This window comes from Pungitius pungitius, chromosome 8, assembly GCF_949316345.1.
Source record: "Pungitius pungitius chromosome 8, fPunPun2.1, whole genome shotgun sequence".
In the NCBI taxonomy this organism is placed as follows: Eukaryota; Metazoa; Chordata; class Actinopteri; order Perciformes; family Gasterosteidae; genus Pungitius; species Pungitius pungitius.
In genome coordinates, this window is record NC_084907.1 from 13313680 (window position 1) to 13330881 (window position 17202).

At 42.7% G+C, this 17202-nt stretch overlaps 1 protein-coding gene across 1 annotated transcript; it reads right to left on the reverse strand.

The window, feature by feature from the left end:
- Positions 1–1553: 1553 nt before the first annotated feature.
- On the reverse strand, positions 1554–17172 carry mst1rb (macrophage stimulating 1 receptor b). Its single transcript, XM_037448346.2, has 21 exons — positions 16996–17172; positions 13312–14606; positions 10642–10818; positions 10437–10559; positions 9455–9625; positions 9199–9359; positions 8121–8256; positions 7881–8017; positions 7518–7697; positions 7279–7378; positions 6931–7149; positions 6674–6820; positions 6173–6326; positions 5919–6008; positions 5594–5809; positions 5405–5485; positions 5120–5301; positions 4893–5002; positions 4556–4721; positions 4008–4144; positions 1554–2967 (listed from the first exon to the last, which is right to left on the reverse strand). The coding sequence occupies exons 2-21, from the start codon at positions 14515–14517 to the stop codon at positions 2736–2738; spliced, it is 4125 nt and encodes a 1374-aa protein (XP_037304243.2). The 5' UTR covers positions 14518–14606; positions 16996–17172; the 3' UTR covers positions 1554–2735.
- Positions 17173–17202: the final 30 nt, after the last annotated feature.

The following is a 17202-nucleotide window of genomic DNA, read 5'->3' on the forward strand; positions in this document are numbered from 1 at the left end:
AGGTGGATAAATTATTGATTGCTCTCATTCCACATACAAGCTAGAGGTGGGAGTGACGTTTTCCCCCTGACGCAGAGCGGACACACAACAGTTTGCATTCTTCTCATCGGCTGTTCCGTGCAGCAGAGACGCAGCATAACTAACACTTGCATAGTGCTGTTGTTGCACACATTCATAAGAAACGGGTTAAGGTCATTTAGGTGTTCTTTTGGAACAACTTAGCATTTCCAATCAGGTCACCACTGACATGTGACTCGTAAATACACCGAAACAGCTTCTGTTCTTTCAAACCATGTGTTATTCTGAAATAAAGCTATTTAATAGGGAAACTCTACATATTATTAGGCTGTTTAAAGCACTTTATATTGTTTGGATGTGCGCAGTTCATGATGGGGGTAAAAACCAATATAAGTGCATTAAAACATGTTGCAGTTTTAACTTCTAAGTCTTTTAACCCTTTCTTTTACACTGCGGAATTTTGCCAAATCTGGATACATAGGTAGGTAGGTTTAGGTGTGTATTAATGGCTGTAGCTAATGCTTTTCTCGGCGAGCACCTGCCTGAGAAGTATGTTGCAGTATGCGAGTTAATGTCCTTCTTTAATGTACACATGTAGTAATGCACTCAAGTACCCCAAGAGGTGCTGAGAGCAGTGAGATCTGGGGGCACCAATTGTACAAAAACAGTAGTTTTCTTCATGTAGGCTGTGCATTTTAACTATGGTGAATAGTTTCTGTGATCCTCTCATAAATTTGGTCAGCCGTTTGTGGCCAGAAAGTGCAACGTTGCAAAATGTAACAGAAATGGCAACAAAGCCCTTGCTGCACTGGATCGATTCAGTATCAATTGTAAATATTCAGACTGTATTTCTAGGCTAAATCAGGTAAACACTGCCAGGCCCAAATATGCTGAATGTGGCAAAAAGTACCTCTGTTTCTTATTATATGATGAGTCAATGGTCCAATATGTGCTTTTTCAAAGGACTTATTTCTTGCCAGTTGCTACTGGAACACAATCCAAGAGCTCCCAGTTTGCTTTGGTTTGTCACTTATTTGTGAGGGTCTGCCATCAACACACAGCAATGGAAATAAGTAGCCTTTCACTTGAAGACTTGTTAGGATGGCCAATATTACAGATTGCTTTCCTTGTTCCAAACTTGACACACCACTCGAGCCCTGGTTATTCATGTTCCCTATAAAGAGTCTGCCATACAAAAAGTGGCGTATACAGACATAAACTGTGCACGCTTCCTGCAGCAAGATGAACCAGCATCCACTGTCTTATATCTGCATTGGTTTGAAGTCCACACAAAACCATCCAAATGGTTGCAAGGGACAAAAATGTGTCAAGGTGCATGAGGCCTATGGTGCAGGACCTGGTGGTGAACTCAGCACAGAAGAAAGGCTGTAAAGCTCGAGGTGGTCACACAGCAGCACTCTTCACAGGTTCTGCTGTGCTCACACTCTCCATTTCAGAGGCCCCATCACGCAGAGATTAACTTTGGTTCTTGGCTGCATGAAAAAATAAGCAAACTTTATGATGTTTATGTCCCTCTGGTTTTATTTGACTCCATTTTTGTTGTGGAGGAAGTGTCTTGGCTGTGTGTGAGATGAAAGAGGGAAAAAAGTGTAAAACACAAATGCTTTGTGGATTGTTCTGTACTGGTGTGCTTTCAACATCTTATGTGGCATTCAGAGGGCTTTTTGGTTGGTTTTCAGAGAAGGGGAAAAACCTGGGTCATTCACGTTGCTATGTTACAGCAAAAATGATGCACACATAAAGAATGCTGCATTCACGTGGCTTCAGAAGCTGAGCAGTGGAAACGCAGTGTACTTCTAACAGACTGCTGACCTCTAGTGGAGAATGGACAAAAGACGTATAGCAGTTACACACATCTCTGTGTATAAATTAATCAGTGATGTACTTGAAGTCGAACAAATCTATAAAGAAATAAATATTTTAATATATAACAACATCTTAAAGACATTGTGGCAGAAATGCAAGCAACGGGGTGATATCAGATGTGTCTGACAGAATTGTGATCCAAAATATACAGAACAATTACTGCATTGAAACGGGACCATAACCATGTATAAATATGGGCTCTGATGCTGTAACAAGTAGTAAAAGAAAGATAATGGGCCACTGAATTATATTGAAAGCTCTGCTTATTGTGACACGTTCCACAACATGGTAGCCGTAGACATGCACATGAGAAGACTGACTTTGAATTTACAATGTCTACATAACTACGAGCTCAGCTAAAAAAAAAAAATTCTGTGGTGTGGGAACAGCTTAGATCAGCACGACTAAAATTGGATTACTTATTTAGAATTAGCTTCTAACGGACACGGTAACATGTTGTATTTTTATTAGCTAGCACTATTACTAGTGTACAAACCTTTTTAGTTGAATCATCCGTGACATCTGTTAGAAGTGTAAAATAACATAGAAACTAAATGTCTATTAAACAGTTTTAAGATGACAAAGTCTGGAAGCCCAACCTTTACTCTGCTATTTTAACAAAAGTGATGAGCCTCCAATATGGCTGCCCGAGGGTTTGATACGTATAGCGGCTGAAATCATCCTTCCCAATGCCCAGTAAAGAAGGGTAGGCAGCACCTCTGTGTCAGATGGGTCGCTGTAAGAAACACTGTCGCAACCTGGCTGAGCTTTTTTGCGCACTTGCAGTTAGCACCGATACCATTTTAGAGTCAAGAGGGGAGAGGAGTGAATCAGGACGACACTGAGCCCGAGTCCTCCACATCTGTGGAGTCTTTTTCGTCGGCAGACTCAGTGAGGGCGGGGTAGGGTCGCGGCTGGTCCAGGTTGACGTAGGTGACGTTCAAACTGATATAGTGCTCTCCCTCCAGGTTGGAAAGGATGGTGGACACGGCCAACACCAACGTCGCAAAGCTGGGCCTCAACTCTGGATCAGGGTCCCAGCACTGGAGGATAATGATGTACCTGGAGGAAAAGAAATGGCAGTCTGAGTCCACTACTGTATATGAACAGTGAGCATGAGAAGAATCTGAGTTTACTTCCACATTTAATTATCATTGTTACAGATGATGATTGACACATGTTTGGCAGCGTATTGTCGTCCAGCAATACTTGTGCATGTGCATAAAAAAAGAAAAACACTTTCATCATAACAGGAAACAACTTACTTACTTTAGGCAACAAAGGTATTTGGTGAAGTTGGAGAGGAATACATTAACATTCAATTCCCATTACAAGAACAGCAGTCAAATGGGTGAAAGACCATCTGCATTTGACCTGTGCACCAGCACCTTCCCAATGATGCTGCTTTGCTGTATTGGTACTTGCTGTTTTTTGGAAGAAGTGGGAAGTTTCCCAACAAATTGTTGTTTTCACACTTACACAAATGGCATATGACAAATTAACAAGGGAGCTGAAGAGTTGGACAGAGCTAGCTGTTAGCTTTGTAACTAACAATTAGCTCTGCATTTACAATCTAAGCTTAGCTTAGCATAACGTTTACGGTTGGTTGTCGTTTCAGACATGAAGTGGTATCAATCTTCTCATCTAGCTTTTGTATAGAAAGCTTTAGAATACCCCCTTTAATACCTTGTGTCTGGGATCTGCATGTGTCTATGTTACACTTCTTTCCATTAGGACAGAATAGTTCATTTATTCTCTATCAATTGTTACGTTTCCGTGCAAAAGACATGTTTGCTTTTGTCCTGCTTCTGGGTGTAGTGAAGGTAGAATACGTGTTTAGTAGACTTAAACATTAACTCCCAAGCTGCATTGTTTAACTGTGTTGGAATACTAGGTAGTGGAGAATTGACACTACTGAGTGACCATGCGAACATTGTGTTATTACTACTTGGACTTTGTTCTTCCGTTTTGGAGGTTGTAAATCAGTTTATTATTGCAGTATCTGTAGTAAAGCTCTGAATATATTTGTACAATGGATTCATGCAAAAGTATCGTATACTATTCAAAGTGTGTAACATAATTGTATTACACCCAGTACTTACAAAGGGTCAGGGCAGTACTGAGGCTGGGGAAGCCTCCTGCCCTTCAGTAAGTAGTGTGTTATGTCATACGGGTCCACCTCTGGGTAAGGGCTTGCTCCTCTGGTCAGCATCTCCCACATCAGCACACCAAAGGACCACTGCGTCCGGAGAGGCAAAGGTTACACAACGACTGTGACCATTTCAGCCATTAACTTGTTTTGTTCTAATTTCTACATTGTGATAGGCCTAAAGAAACTAATCAAAGGTCTTCTGTGTTAAAAAAAGCAGAATACTGACTCCTAACATTTAAATTGGGACGATGTAGAGGATAGCAGATAGCAGCACATTATTATTATCCAGAATTATTGCCATATATTAACATGGTGATAGTTGACATTAAAAGAATCAGACACATAATTACTGCACTCAGATCATTATATTTTATATCTATATATAAGACCGGCGGCATTCATTAAACATTTATATCCACCCTTTAGTCATCACTAAAAAGCTCTTGCAGAAGATCCTTGTATGTAGTAGGGTAAATCTCACCACCTCAATTTGCTCACCACATCAGACTTGGAGGTGAATTTCTGTGTCTGCAGACTCTCGATTGCCATCCACTTGACGGGCAGCTTAGCCTTCCTGTGGTCCTGAACACTATAGTACTCCTTATCAAACACATCTCTCGCCATACCAAAGTCTGCCACCTTGACTGTATATGACTCGTCCAGCCTGAAGACAGAAAACAACGACATCATAGTGTCAGCAAATTGTGGTGTAACAGTGAAACAAGTTCAACCAAATTGTTACCAAGAGACAGCAGCCTGCACTAAATCCAAGAGAAGTTCAGGCCTTATGGTGGCTAATAAACCGCTGAATCCTCCATGCATCTTGGTGACTCACATGCAATTGCGTGCTGCAAGATCTCTGTGCACAAACTTCTTCTGAGCTAAATACTCCATCCCCTTGGTAACCTGTAGCCCAAAGCCAATCAGATCCTTGACGGTGGGGTTCTGAACAAATCCCACAAACATACAAACAAATATTTGAAACAGTTGAAGACACTTTGTAAACAGATGGCTGTACATAAATCAAATGATCCATTGGCACTGATTTCATGTAGGTGTCACCCTTTTCTCGCAGCGTATGAAGTGTCGCAGGTCACCGTGTTTCATGTACGGTAGGACCACTAAAGGGAGTCCCTCCTGTGGCAGGAGAATGCCCAGCAGAGACAGCACGTTGATGTGGTGGAAACCCTTCATTATGATGCCTTCCTTCAGAAACTGCTCCACCTCTTCGACATCTGTTATTCCTGATGACACACACACATTAAGGATTATGGGCTCATGGAAGAAAGCCACTGGATGCACTGGCATCAGAAGGTTTTCTGCTTCAAATACATTCATGTCACTCACTGTTCAAAGACTTGACCGCGCAGTGGATTTCTCTGTTGCTGGGGTCTTTAAAGTAGCCATGATAGACAGTGCCAAAGTGACCTACAGGAGGGAGAAGTACAGAGTGATGCAGGAATGTTCTTTCCAAGCTTAAACAAGGCTTTATAACGAGTAGTTTTGTTTCGGTTATAGGGCAGCGGGGCTCCTCACCCTTCCCTATGATCCGCTGGTGCTTCACAATGAGCATCTCTGCAGGGATGAGAACATCCTTCACCTCCTCCAGCAGCTCTGGCCTAAAACTGGAGATGGAGATCTTCTCTGAGGGCATGAGGGGGGTGAGGGTAGGATCTATGTTGCTTGCAGCATAGCTCCAGCTGGGGAACACCCCCGGCCCAACCAGTGGGGTTGGAGGACTCAGTGATACCACTTGTAAAAGAGAGAGGGGTTTATTGAGAGTTAGGAAGGTGTGTGTCAGAAGCAAACTAGCTGTACTGTATTACAGTGCAGTATGATAAGTATTCAGCTGGACCGTCACCTCTCCTGTAGTCCCCAACATCCAATAGATCCATGTTATTTGTACCGGAGCGGCTTGGACTGTGGTTCAAGCGGCTTTCTACCATGGAGCCTGAAAAACATTTCATAAAAAGGTTTTTAATCATCAACCCCAGAACACGTATTTTCCATGCCACACCAAGGATGTTCTGGTTGAAAGACTGATATTCCCCCTATAGCTCGTTCCAGTTGCACAAACAGGTCGGACCAAAGTCCACCTAACAGACAGCAGCCCACCTTTCTTCTTCTTTCTCAAGTGTTTCATAACAACGAAGGCCAGCACCGCCCCGGCCACCAGAGCCGCCAGGATCCCCAAACCAATGCCCACCATGTAGTGGTTACTGACCCTCACCACCGTACCAACGTCGTGGACCTGCCCGTTGATGGAGATCTAAAGAACAGAGTTGATTATACATAGGGATTATTATTTTATAAAGAGTGTTATAAGAGCTGTACTTAGGATTACAGAGAGATGAACAGTACAAATAAAAGTGCCTGAATGCCATAGCTTTATGCATGGAACATTTTTAAAAGAATGTATGTATTTAATGTATTCCATACAATAACTTATGGAGCTTTTAGTGTAATTTGTCCATCCCATTTGATGGCTGATTGACAATCTACAAGCCTGGCTGGTTATCACTGGATAGTCACAAGCATGAACTGGGGCTCAGCGTTGCATGCCGGATCCTGGTAAATCAGTCAGTAAATCGTAATCTAAACCCTGGACGGATTTACCTTCACCCGCAGGCCCTCCCCGGGGATGCTCATGTTCTTGGGGATCCTGCAGGTGATCTCATTATCCAGGACTTTAGCATCACAATTGACACCCGCTACTGTCATAATGATAGTCATACAGGAGCTGACCAGATTCAGCTTTTGATGCTGTGTACATGGAGGTTAAATCAACAAATGAAACAATCAGTTATTTTAAAATCTATAATGAATATGGTAAATCCACATGAATGCGATTCAATAGAAAGGGAATCTCTTACATGTAGCGAAACTTCGTCAAACCCGGGGTACAACTTCAGCACGTTTCCCTCTGTTTCAAAAGGAATGGGCTCGCCGTAGGGGTGGTAGGAGAACTCTTTGTTCCAAAGTCCCAGCGCTCCGTCCATGTCAAAAGAAAGCTCTCCTTCTTCCGTTTCATCCCTGGAGAACGCGGGAGAGATACACTCCATCCTCGTGGGCAAGGACTTACCGATGCACTCCTGAAACAAGACGGGGTGGTCACACACAGTCAAATTACATCAGAGAAGAATCAAGAATCTGACTGTAGACTGACTTAACAGAATGACGCTTATCAATGAATCTTCTTAACATTATGAGGAACAGTGTACCCTTGTCACAGGTTTCAAGTGGCTCTCATTGGGTTTAAAGCGGACGACAGTGCGGTAAACAGAGTCCAGGTTCTCCCCCCCAATGACAATCTTCGACCCCCTGCAATTCAAACAAACGTAAGACATATTTTCCTTTTCATAAAGTCAAAGGAAATGTGATTGCTTCCTGTTACAGCAGAATTTGCAATGTGTTGAAGATGATAAAGAAAAATGAGCAAAGGTGGAGGTGTCAGGCTGACCTGTCAAAACTACAGTCAGGCAGGACAGCTGTAATCATTGGGTTTTCTTTGTAGTAAAACACTTTTGTGGTGAGGACGGGAGACTTGTCGATGAAAACACTCAGGGGGACGTCCCTCACCTCTGCGATAGCCTGGGACAGACAAACGATGGAGGACACAATGCCTTTGGGCTCTGTGACTCTGTAGGGAGACAGAGTTTAGAGAATCAGATGCCATGACAACCCAAATGTAGAGGATCAAAAAGCTTTCAAAGCCTTTTCATGTGGCATGTTCAATATGATAACATGGATGACAACTTTGATGCCAAGTCCAGTCCAGGGGTCAGTGGGATGAAAAAGGATAGGGAGCGATGTGTTTCCAGACCTCTTTATAGGACAGGGCATGTCGTTGAGAGTGACTTTCCTGGTCCTCCCTGCATCCAAGTGCGGCCCAGTTATTGTGATGAGTGTGCCTCCAACACGAGGCCCATAGTTAGGCTGGATTTCTGTGATGTTGGGAATCTGGAGGAACATAAGCGGTTCCCCAGAGTAAATACTATTTCAAAGTATTTACAGCTTGTATATCTTAATGAGGGCATTAGAGTATGACAGCAGCAACGATTACCACAAATGTGAATCCTGGCATTTCTGCCTTCCCGTCTATAGAGTAGCGTCCGTCCACCTTGCCCTCGTGCACCTCCACTGTGATGTTAACTGGTTTGGACAGCTCAGGGGACCCGGAGCGGATCTTACACACCAAGCTGAAGAGCAGCACCACAAACATGTGTGTGAGTGGCAACAGCAGCACCGTGGACAAATACGTTATTTTTATTTTAATAATCAATTAAGCTGTTAATAATTTTTTTGATTAATAGATGAATGGGATAAAAAAAACAGCATTAAAAAGTTTAAATATCCAACCTTTTATTCTAAAGCAGAACTCCAAATTCACATTGCAAAAATACTTCAAAAAGTACACGTTGCTCCTTGAACATAATAATGATTACAAAATACAAATCAGAAAAATGTCAGAACTTGTTCTCTATTCTAGACTTTCACACATCAACTACCGTTTAACCCACAGTAGAATACCGTATATGACAGCATTAAAAAGTACAACACATACAAATATATTTGTCAACAATAACCAAAATTGGACAAAGCACAAAATATATAAAAGACAGATTTGGAAAGGTCCAAAAGAGGAGAGTAAATAGAATTAAATAGTCTTTAGTCTTGCTAACTGCTTTAGTGCTGTTATTAGGAAGCTAACGCTAGCTTGATCAGCCGGATGACAAGTAAAATATATGATACGGTAAATTAGAAGAAAGGAACTCGTGAAATTTCTCATGAGTTTGTCTTTACTTTATACTTTTTTGCCATAATATTGAGTTAGTTCAGTACATGTCATGAAAGCTATCAACATTCCAATCAGCCTCAGCTGTGCTTAATGTTTTGTGCTAAATTAGCCCGCTTAAATGCTAACAACTAAGATGGTAAACATGATCATAATGACCGGATTGGCAGTTTAATATCATTAACACGCTAACTTAAGCGTCTGAGTAGATGCTCACAGAGCCACTGGCGTGGCTGTAGACTCGTACTGGTTAACTAAACCCATTATTGTGTCACACAAAGAAATTTCAACACATCAGTAAATTGCCAAATGAATAAATTGTAAATGAATTGACTTGGATACTCACTGTGTGTTGTTGCTTTTGACTGGAAGCACCGTGCATGGAGTCTGTCCCAGTCGGACCTGGTGGGATCTGGAGGTGATTGCAGGTTTTAAGGGCGACTGGAACTCCCATCCGCACACCGTCAGCTCTGTTTGACCATCAGGAGGAGCAGTCCGTGGAAAGAACTGCGTCAATAAAGCAGAATACATAGTGCCACCTTGAAATTAAATGTTTTCATCCGTTGGACAAGGAGACATGTGTATTACGGAACAAACCTCACCCCAGTGATCCCCGGCCGGCACGACTCGTTCCTCCAGCGACTGTGGCACTCGCTCTCCCAGGAGCACACTCCGGAGCACCAGCCACAACCCATGAACTTCGGCGCCGTCAGGCACATGGCACAAGTCAAGAAGTGTTGACAGCCCGGCCCTCTCTGGGGCACCTGAATCATCTGAATCAGAGAGGTCACAGATGCATTCCTATGGCCTTGTACTGCTTCATTATTAATGTGGCTGATAACATGTAAACCGATACTGGGCCCTCGTTCAGTAGGCTCCTGGTGCTAAGGGGACGTCCAACACACTGCTGTGATAAAATAACACTATGTAAAAGACCAATGTGAATGTTGATCCATCACCAGTTACGACACTATATATCAATATCGACACTGCTGCAAACTGTAAAGGGATATTACTATAAAATAATGAAAAATATTCTCTTTCTCATTATTGTGACATTTAGCAAAAGTTAAATAATTTTGGTAATCCTAACGGACCTGAAACAGGAGAGGTCAAGTCTGATTTGACTTCAGACAGTGAGAAAAAAAGGTGTTATGGGTCTTTTTGCACAGTTTATGTAAACTTCTGGTTTCAATTGTAACTTGATCTATTTGCCTTAGGCCTCATAGCTGCTGGGTGAAAGTTACAGAGGTTGCAACCTATTCCATCATATGAAGGGCAGAGAGCGGTAAAACGTCACATTTCTAACTCATTTGCTATTGTCTACTTGTCTGGTCTGTGGGAGTAAAGTTAGGTTTGTTTTATGTGTACCCGTAGGTAGACTTGGTTTACAATAGTGAGAGGCATCCATCTCGACAGACATTGCAAACAACACAGACAACAAGACAAACGTGATAAAAGCACACAAGTTCACCCCCTGAACCTTCTGATCGGATGGCTGTAACATCCACAGAGCCTCTCTGAAAATGTATATTCAAACAAATGAAAGCATTTGACTCTCATTTCATGGGAGTGCTCTTGTACCTTGTCTCCAACCACAAAGAGAAGATACTCTGCTGAGTAAACAGCAGCAATAGACGAGACCCTCTGGTTCTCTACCAAAGAGTAATTGGCAAAGATTAGAGGGCTGGATCTTGTCAATACAAGCTGTCAACAAAGACAAAGATGATTATTAGTAGTGGACTATATACAATGGTCAAGTGGGGACAAATACCAGATGACGATGTACCTGCAGCAGGCGGCCAGTCGAGGTGCCGATATGGGCAACGGTCTTGTTCTCTATAGTTGTGACCAGCAAAGATGTGAGCAGGACGTCTGTCATCTGCCTGTTGAAGAGGTCCACTCTGTAGTAGGGCTTCGACATCATAGTAGGATGGTCCCTGCATGTGGCATTGTTCTCCATGCTCTAGTACCAAGGCAACAAGCAGCAAAGGACGTGGAAATAAGACAACAAGGAAGACATCAGAGTCTAAAACAGGTGGAATAGGCTTTTAAAATTATAATATTAAAATATCCATCAACTACACTCTGAGATGTCATGGAGATGAACGTGTAGGAAGGAGCCAGTAATTGGGCGTTGTACTTATATTTTATTTATTTTATCCAAAATTAGGGTGACAGCTTGGAGTGTGTATTTGTGCACTTTGAAGAGATCCACATTCTCAGTGGGTAATATTTTTTCTTCACATGTAGTGAGACAGGTCCAGCTGTTTGCTTGTGAGGAAATCAGGAGTCACTGGCCCACAAGGAGCACAAGGTGAAACTGTCGTTATAATGTCATCATTTTGTAATCTAAGAGGCCATGCTAAATGATTATGTGCTGCGCTGGTGACAGCAGGATTGCCTCGTAGCTGCAGACGCGCAGCAGAGCGGATCACTGCTTGGATTAGAGGCAACACCAGTTCATTTTCAGCTCACAATAAAACGACATATAGACTTTTCTTCGCTTTCTTGTCATGTAAAAAGTAATTCATTGGCAAGCTTAAGGACACACAACAAATGACACAGGGAAAAAATGTGAACATGGACAAGAAAAATTTAGAAATAATGACGTACAAGTTATATCCTAAACTAAAACACATTTTCATATTTCAGTGAAAGCTCAGAAGCTGCAAGTGGTCTGTGATCAAATGAATCGCATGCCTCAAATTAAAAAATATGTCAGTTATTTTTTCAGCTTCTGACTCACAACTCAATGACTTTCTTACCACATGTTGTACGACTCAGCATCAGAACTGTGGAATCACTGCTGCAAACTGGGACTAACGTAACATAAAAAAGTTACATTATGGGAAATATGTACATGTTCTGGAAATAAAGTTTCCCAAGAGAATTAAGACAAGAAACCAACAGTCCAAAAGTCCTACTTTGAGGGCTCACCATGGCCTTAACAGGCTACTGAATACACTCCCATCACTCACTGCAGTTATGACTGACGTGAGATCAAATCTTAAAATAGTTTTATCTTATTACCCTCTTCCTGTTTGGCCTGAGAAACTCACTCAACTGACCCAACACACCCCAGCCATCAAACCTCACTCCCACCTGGCCCATGTCCAATTTCCATTCCAACATTCTTGCATCCTTATTTTTAAATTAAAAAAGCAATCTGTAACCCTGATTTCTTAAATTTAACAGCAAGTGCTGTGATGCAAATGACAATAGTGGTTCCTGATTGGAATACCAAAAAGTTTCCTTTTCACGGGAATGTAAACTCAAAGATTTGGCCAATGATGAAGAGGATTATTCCAATGAAGAAAGTAGAAAAGCCAGAGATGCAGTTACAGTTTCCCCTGTTAGCTATCCGGCTATTCTCGTCACTTTCAAAACCACACATTTAATTTCCATTTCTGTTGGCAATGTTTTCCCTTCAAGCTTGCACAATAATCTGCATACAGTTTAAATTTGAACTAAAACACTGAGTCACACAATGACCACATGCAGTTGGTGTCATTTCCTTTTTCATGTTTGTTTGTCAGTGTGTGTGCCAGTAGTGTGAGTAAAGTATTCCTTTGGTGGGGGAATTACATCATTTCATCATATCTTTCCAGAATAATCCAGAATAAGTTAAACAAATGATGATGGTTATGTATTTGGATTTCATCTCAACTTATTCATGTGCCAACAAGCTGCCTTGTGTTGGCAGACTGAGGAGAGGAGACAAGCCCCAGAGTATTACACAGAAAGGACTAGCATCTTTAAATTAGAGTTCTTGCTCCGTTAATCATGAAGCAGTAACAATGGTGATGGCTGTTTGGCTTCCTGTTGAATACATTGACAGCCTGTCGATGAACTGACTGTGCAGGTTTGAGTGTTGAACAGGAGGTCAAACAATATGCAGTGTGTCTGTTTTTCTGCTGTAATGTAAATCAGTTCGAAATAAGGGAACGTTCACTTGTTTTCAACTTATACTTATATTTGTTAGTATGCCTCTTTCATTTTGCTATTAATGCTATATGTGGCTCTAACATGCCCTTTTCACAGAAGCCATTTTGACATGTAATGGCCAGGTAACCTGAAGGGGCCATTCTATTTAGTGTCACAGGCATTACTAAGCGCCGGCATGCACAATACGACTTTCACTTACCCTACCAACCAACACAGCCAATTTGGGCTTTCCAGGGAATTTGTCCAGTCACGACAAGTGCTCAGATCTCTTCAATATGTACGCACATGTTAAGAGAGAAGACATTATTTATTGCTCCACACCCTCGTGATGAGATTTTCGTACAGGCCCCGTCAAGAAACCTGCCCCCTGAGAGTAATTACTTCTCCATGTGAATAGTGTATGGGAGGATACCTCAGATGATTCTTGGCAGTAAAAAGTTGCTGGAAACCCGTAGAGAGTCTCATCCATGTTACGGATAAATGCACTGTGTTAGTGAGCTGACGGCCTCACCTCATGTGGACAGCTCTCACAGGGTTGGAAATGGCAGAGACCTCTGGAAAGCTGCTCTGGTCCAGACTTGCAGCAGTCATCCACCCCATCCACAATAGCTTTGTTCACGTTGTCAATCGGGAAGGCACACAGGGCCGAGTCGTGTTCCGTCACCCCGTTGTCATCGGTGACCGCAAAAACCCCATAGAGGATGTCGTCCTCCTCCTCGGCGCCCAACTCGTCCGCCAGCTCCCTGCCTGCCTTGCCAAAGTGGGCTGCCTGGACCACGTTGTACACCACGTCCTTATAGGGCTCGCCGGCTACATTCCTCTTCCGCCGCTTCGGTTCGAACCGACACTCCAGGATCACCTCGCGGTACCTTTTCATCTCCCACTCGTTGCGTGGGAGACGGCCCAACCGTGTCTGAAACGGAGAGGAGTCCTGCTGGGGGCTCTCTCTCTGAACTGAGAGGAAGTAGACAAACTCCTGAGTAAAAAAGCTGTAGACGTATTCAATTTTGTATGTCCCCCGCAAGCCAGGAAGGACAGTCAGGCCACGCACGTCATTGTAGAAGCCGTCTTCTGTGGCCAGTGGTCGACGCACTGATATGGACTTCCTTCCGTACCGCTGGGTAACGCTTTCACTGACAGTGGTGGCAACAAAGAAGTATACAGTCTGACCCTCTTCGACCATTGTAACTTTGGTACCAAGAGGGCTGGCCAAACAATCGGGACAGTAGGCAGCCGAGTTAGAATCCCTTCTGAACAAACACTTAGAAAGGGAAGGCGACTCTCCATTTGGGTTTAGTTGGTGGAAATAGCATACACCATACTGAGAACTTCCACAGGAGTATAAAGACATAAAGAGAGTATCCAACAGCAAGACCTGATTGTTTGTCTCCTCCAGGATGTTGGGATCCTTGTCAATGTCGCACAAGTCACATATGTGACAATCGGGGCTTCCCACCGGCCCAGTGCGTAGCTCCCACACCTTCTCCAAGCTTCTGTTGACAGCTTCAATCACATTCTGAGAGGCAACGTACACCTCCTGGTAGAGCGAGTTGTTGACTATGTTTTGGATGGCCCCCCGAGCCTGGAAGAAGGGCATGGTGTAAACTACAGAGAAGTTGACATGGCTGGGGACGAGCAAGGGAGAGTTGGCCAGGGCAAAGGCCAGCAGAGTCTGGACACAGACACATGTCGCCCAGTGTGTGGTCCAATGGACCATGTCCAGTCCGGTGTGCACGGGGAGGCAACGTGGGGTTACCTCCAGGTCTGATGTCGGGACCAAAGCATCGTGAACACTAGCCCAGATACCTGAAAGAAGAGAGTGGAAAAGGTCTTTAAATCACTCAGGGGAGACACCGCAGTTGAGAAAGGGTCATCACCACGAAGAGTCCATAGTTAAGTATGGATCCGGATGTTTGAATATGCTACTGATGTGCTTTATTTGCAGGACAGAAAATGATTACCAATTGTTTCATTTGTTGACATCTGTTAATATGAAGGTAAATTTTGGAAATCACTGTGTATGTAAATCAGACAAAATGTCTGAGCAATAAGAAAATAAATACAAATGTGCCACATTTTAAAGAATGGACTGTTCTATAAATTAGGTTATGAATGATTTATTTTGACAAAACTTTAAGTAAAAACCTTCATAATATAGTTAGGAATGAATCTGGAAGGGTTTGGTGTAAGTATATGCCAGTAAAGATGAATGGCTCAGTAAATACGAGAAACTCAACAGCCTTATGTTTTGTAAAATTCAGTATGTTTTGATTAATTTTTAATCTTTAATTTAGTGCATGTGAAATAATCTTTAACAAAGCAGATAGGATGGGACACCATGGGAAGGGAAACCATCTTGCCAGCTCGCTTACTTCTTACATAGCTAAAAGGGAATGGTGGATGTTATTGTTGCAGACAGTCAAAATAAAAATCAGTCACTGAATCTGAGGTGATAATCCATCATCTATGTTGAGCCAGATGATTCTAATAGCGCATGTGGTCATAAAGATAAAAGCTTCCTCTGACTCACTGTTTACATAATAAAACAGAGAGCTGCGTTGTTGGTGCTCAGCTTCGCACACAGTAAATAAAACTGTGTTTCATAATGTGACTTCCTACACAAGTCATTAACATCCGTCTGGATGTGTTTATTCTTAAAACAACATCCTATCTGTTTCTCCCCAAATCATGAGTCATGGTCTTTTATTTAGGACGACTGGTAGTAATAAACCAAATAAATATACAATCAAAAAGTGAGCATTATCAGTCTCCAAACGACCAGAGGCCAAGTGGAACCTTGTTTCAAACTCTGAGCCTTGTCTTCATTCTGGACCGCCGTTGCCGGGTGGATCATTAACTCGACGCATCCCGGTGAGGCGGTATTCGAGAGCCGCGGCCTCCACTTTGCATTCCTGTCACAACCACTACGTGCCTTTCAGGGGGAAAAGATGTGCACGGCCTGATGGTCATGAGGACGGCATGCTCCCTTTAAAGCCCCAGGTGAAGAAGAAACGGCTCACCTGGTCGTGCCACCGAATTTTAATCAACTCTTTTCCTTTTATTCAGCAGCATCGAAAACACCATTTTCCCTCAAATTTCATGAAAACGTTCCTTATTGATGCTATAATGAGGGGTATGGAAACGTTTCAAGTAAAGAGGTCTTTGCATCAATAATTCATGGGATCCCACTAAAGAGGTGTTACATTTTAACATTGGCAGCTCCCTGTGAAACTCAGGTTAAGGTGAGAGGACATGGCTATACATAGTAATGGAATTAGTTGACATTCTTCATGTTCATGGTTAATAAAGCCAATGGTTGAAATTGAGTTTCCATGTCCTGCCGTATTTCGCTGAATGCTGCATCAGTGGGTTCCTCACGGCTGAATTAAAGATGCAAAAATCAGATTTACAGTGTTAAATCTCTATCTTTAATTTTTTTTTTTTAACAACTGATTTTCTAATCATACACAGTTTTTTTCACCCTCACTGACTTTTCTCAAGTCAGGCTACAGGGATATGGATGCAGACATTGCATTGGCTACTGATCAGCTTTACCTGATTGGCGGAACTTAATGAGAGCATCTCTCTTTGATTGACTGCTCGGATATCGGAGTTGAGGAGGCAATCTGCTGCACAAGCAACCAACTGGGAAAAAACAGGAATGACTTCCCCAGAGTGAGCAGACATGTAAGGACGGTTATTCTTCAATAATGACTCATCCAAAGGGTCAAGTGGTTAAGTCACATCAGACATATTCACAGAATTGCACAAAATCTGCACTTGTTCCAGCCAGCTGTTGTCCCTTTTATCCCTTTTTTATTTGAATGATCTCCGTTTCTCATCCCCTGAGTTCAGAGTATTCTGGCTCCATTCAACCCGTACTTACAGCTGTACTGCAATGACATGGGTAAATTGTAAAATTCCAATGATGTCATTCTCTAATGATGTGGAATAATACATGAATAATAAATGGAAGTCTTCTTTTGTATCCACCATCAAACCAGAGTTTCAGCCTGCACACGTCGTAAAACACTCATTTTAAAATGTGAGCCGCACAGAGTAACTCTCTTAATATCGTGTTATAATATACTTGACATCTGAACGAATAGTGGAATACTGAAGCCAGGTTACTAGTTTGTAAAAGAAAAACTAATAATGTCGGGTACATGGAAGGTGAATGTTACGAGCAGCTCACCTGTGCAGGTCAGTCACCATACCTTAGTTTGACTGGAGGCTGCTTCTTCTCCGCTCGCGGATATTCTAGATGGCACCTTTAGCTTTTTAAATTCAGTCCTCGCAAAGTCCTGCAACACGTCAAATGCGTCGGATTGGGATTGAGTGGGTCCCGGTTGGCTCGGATGGGGCTCCAGGTGACTCCTCCCCTCCTCCTCTTCCTCCTTCC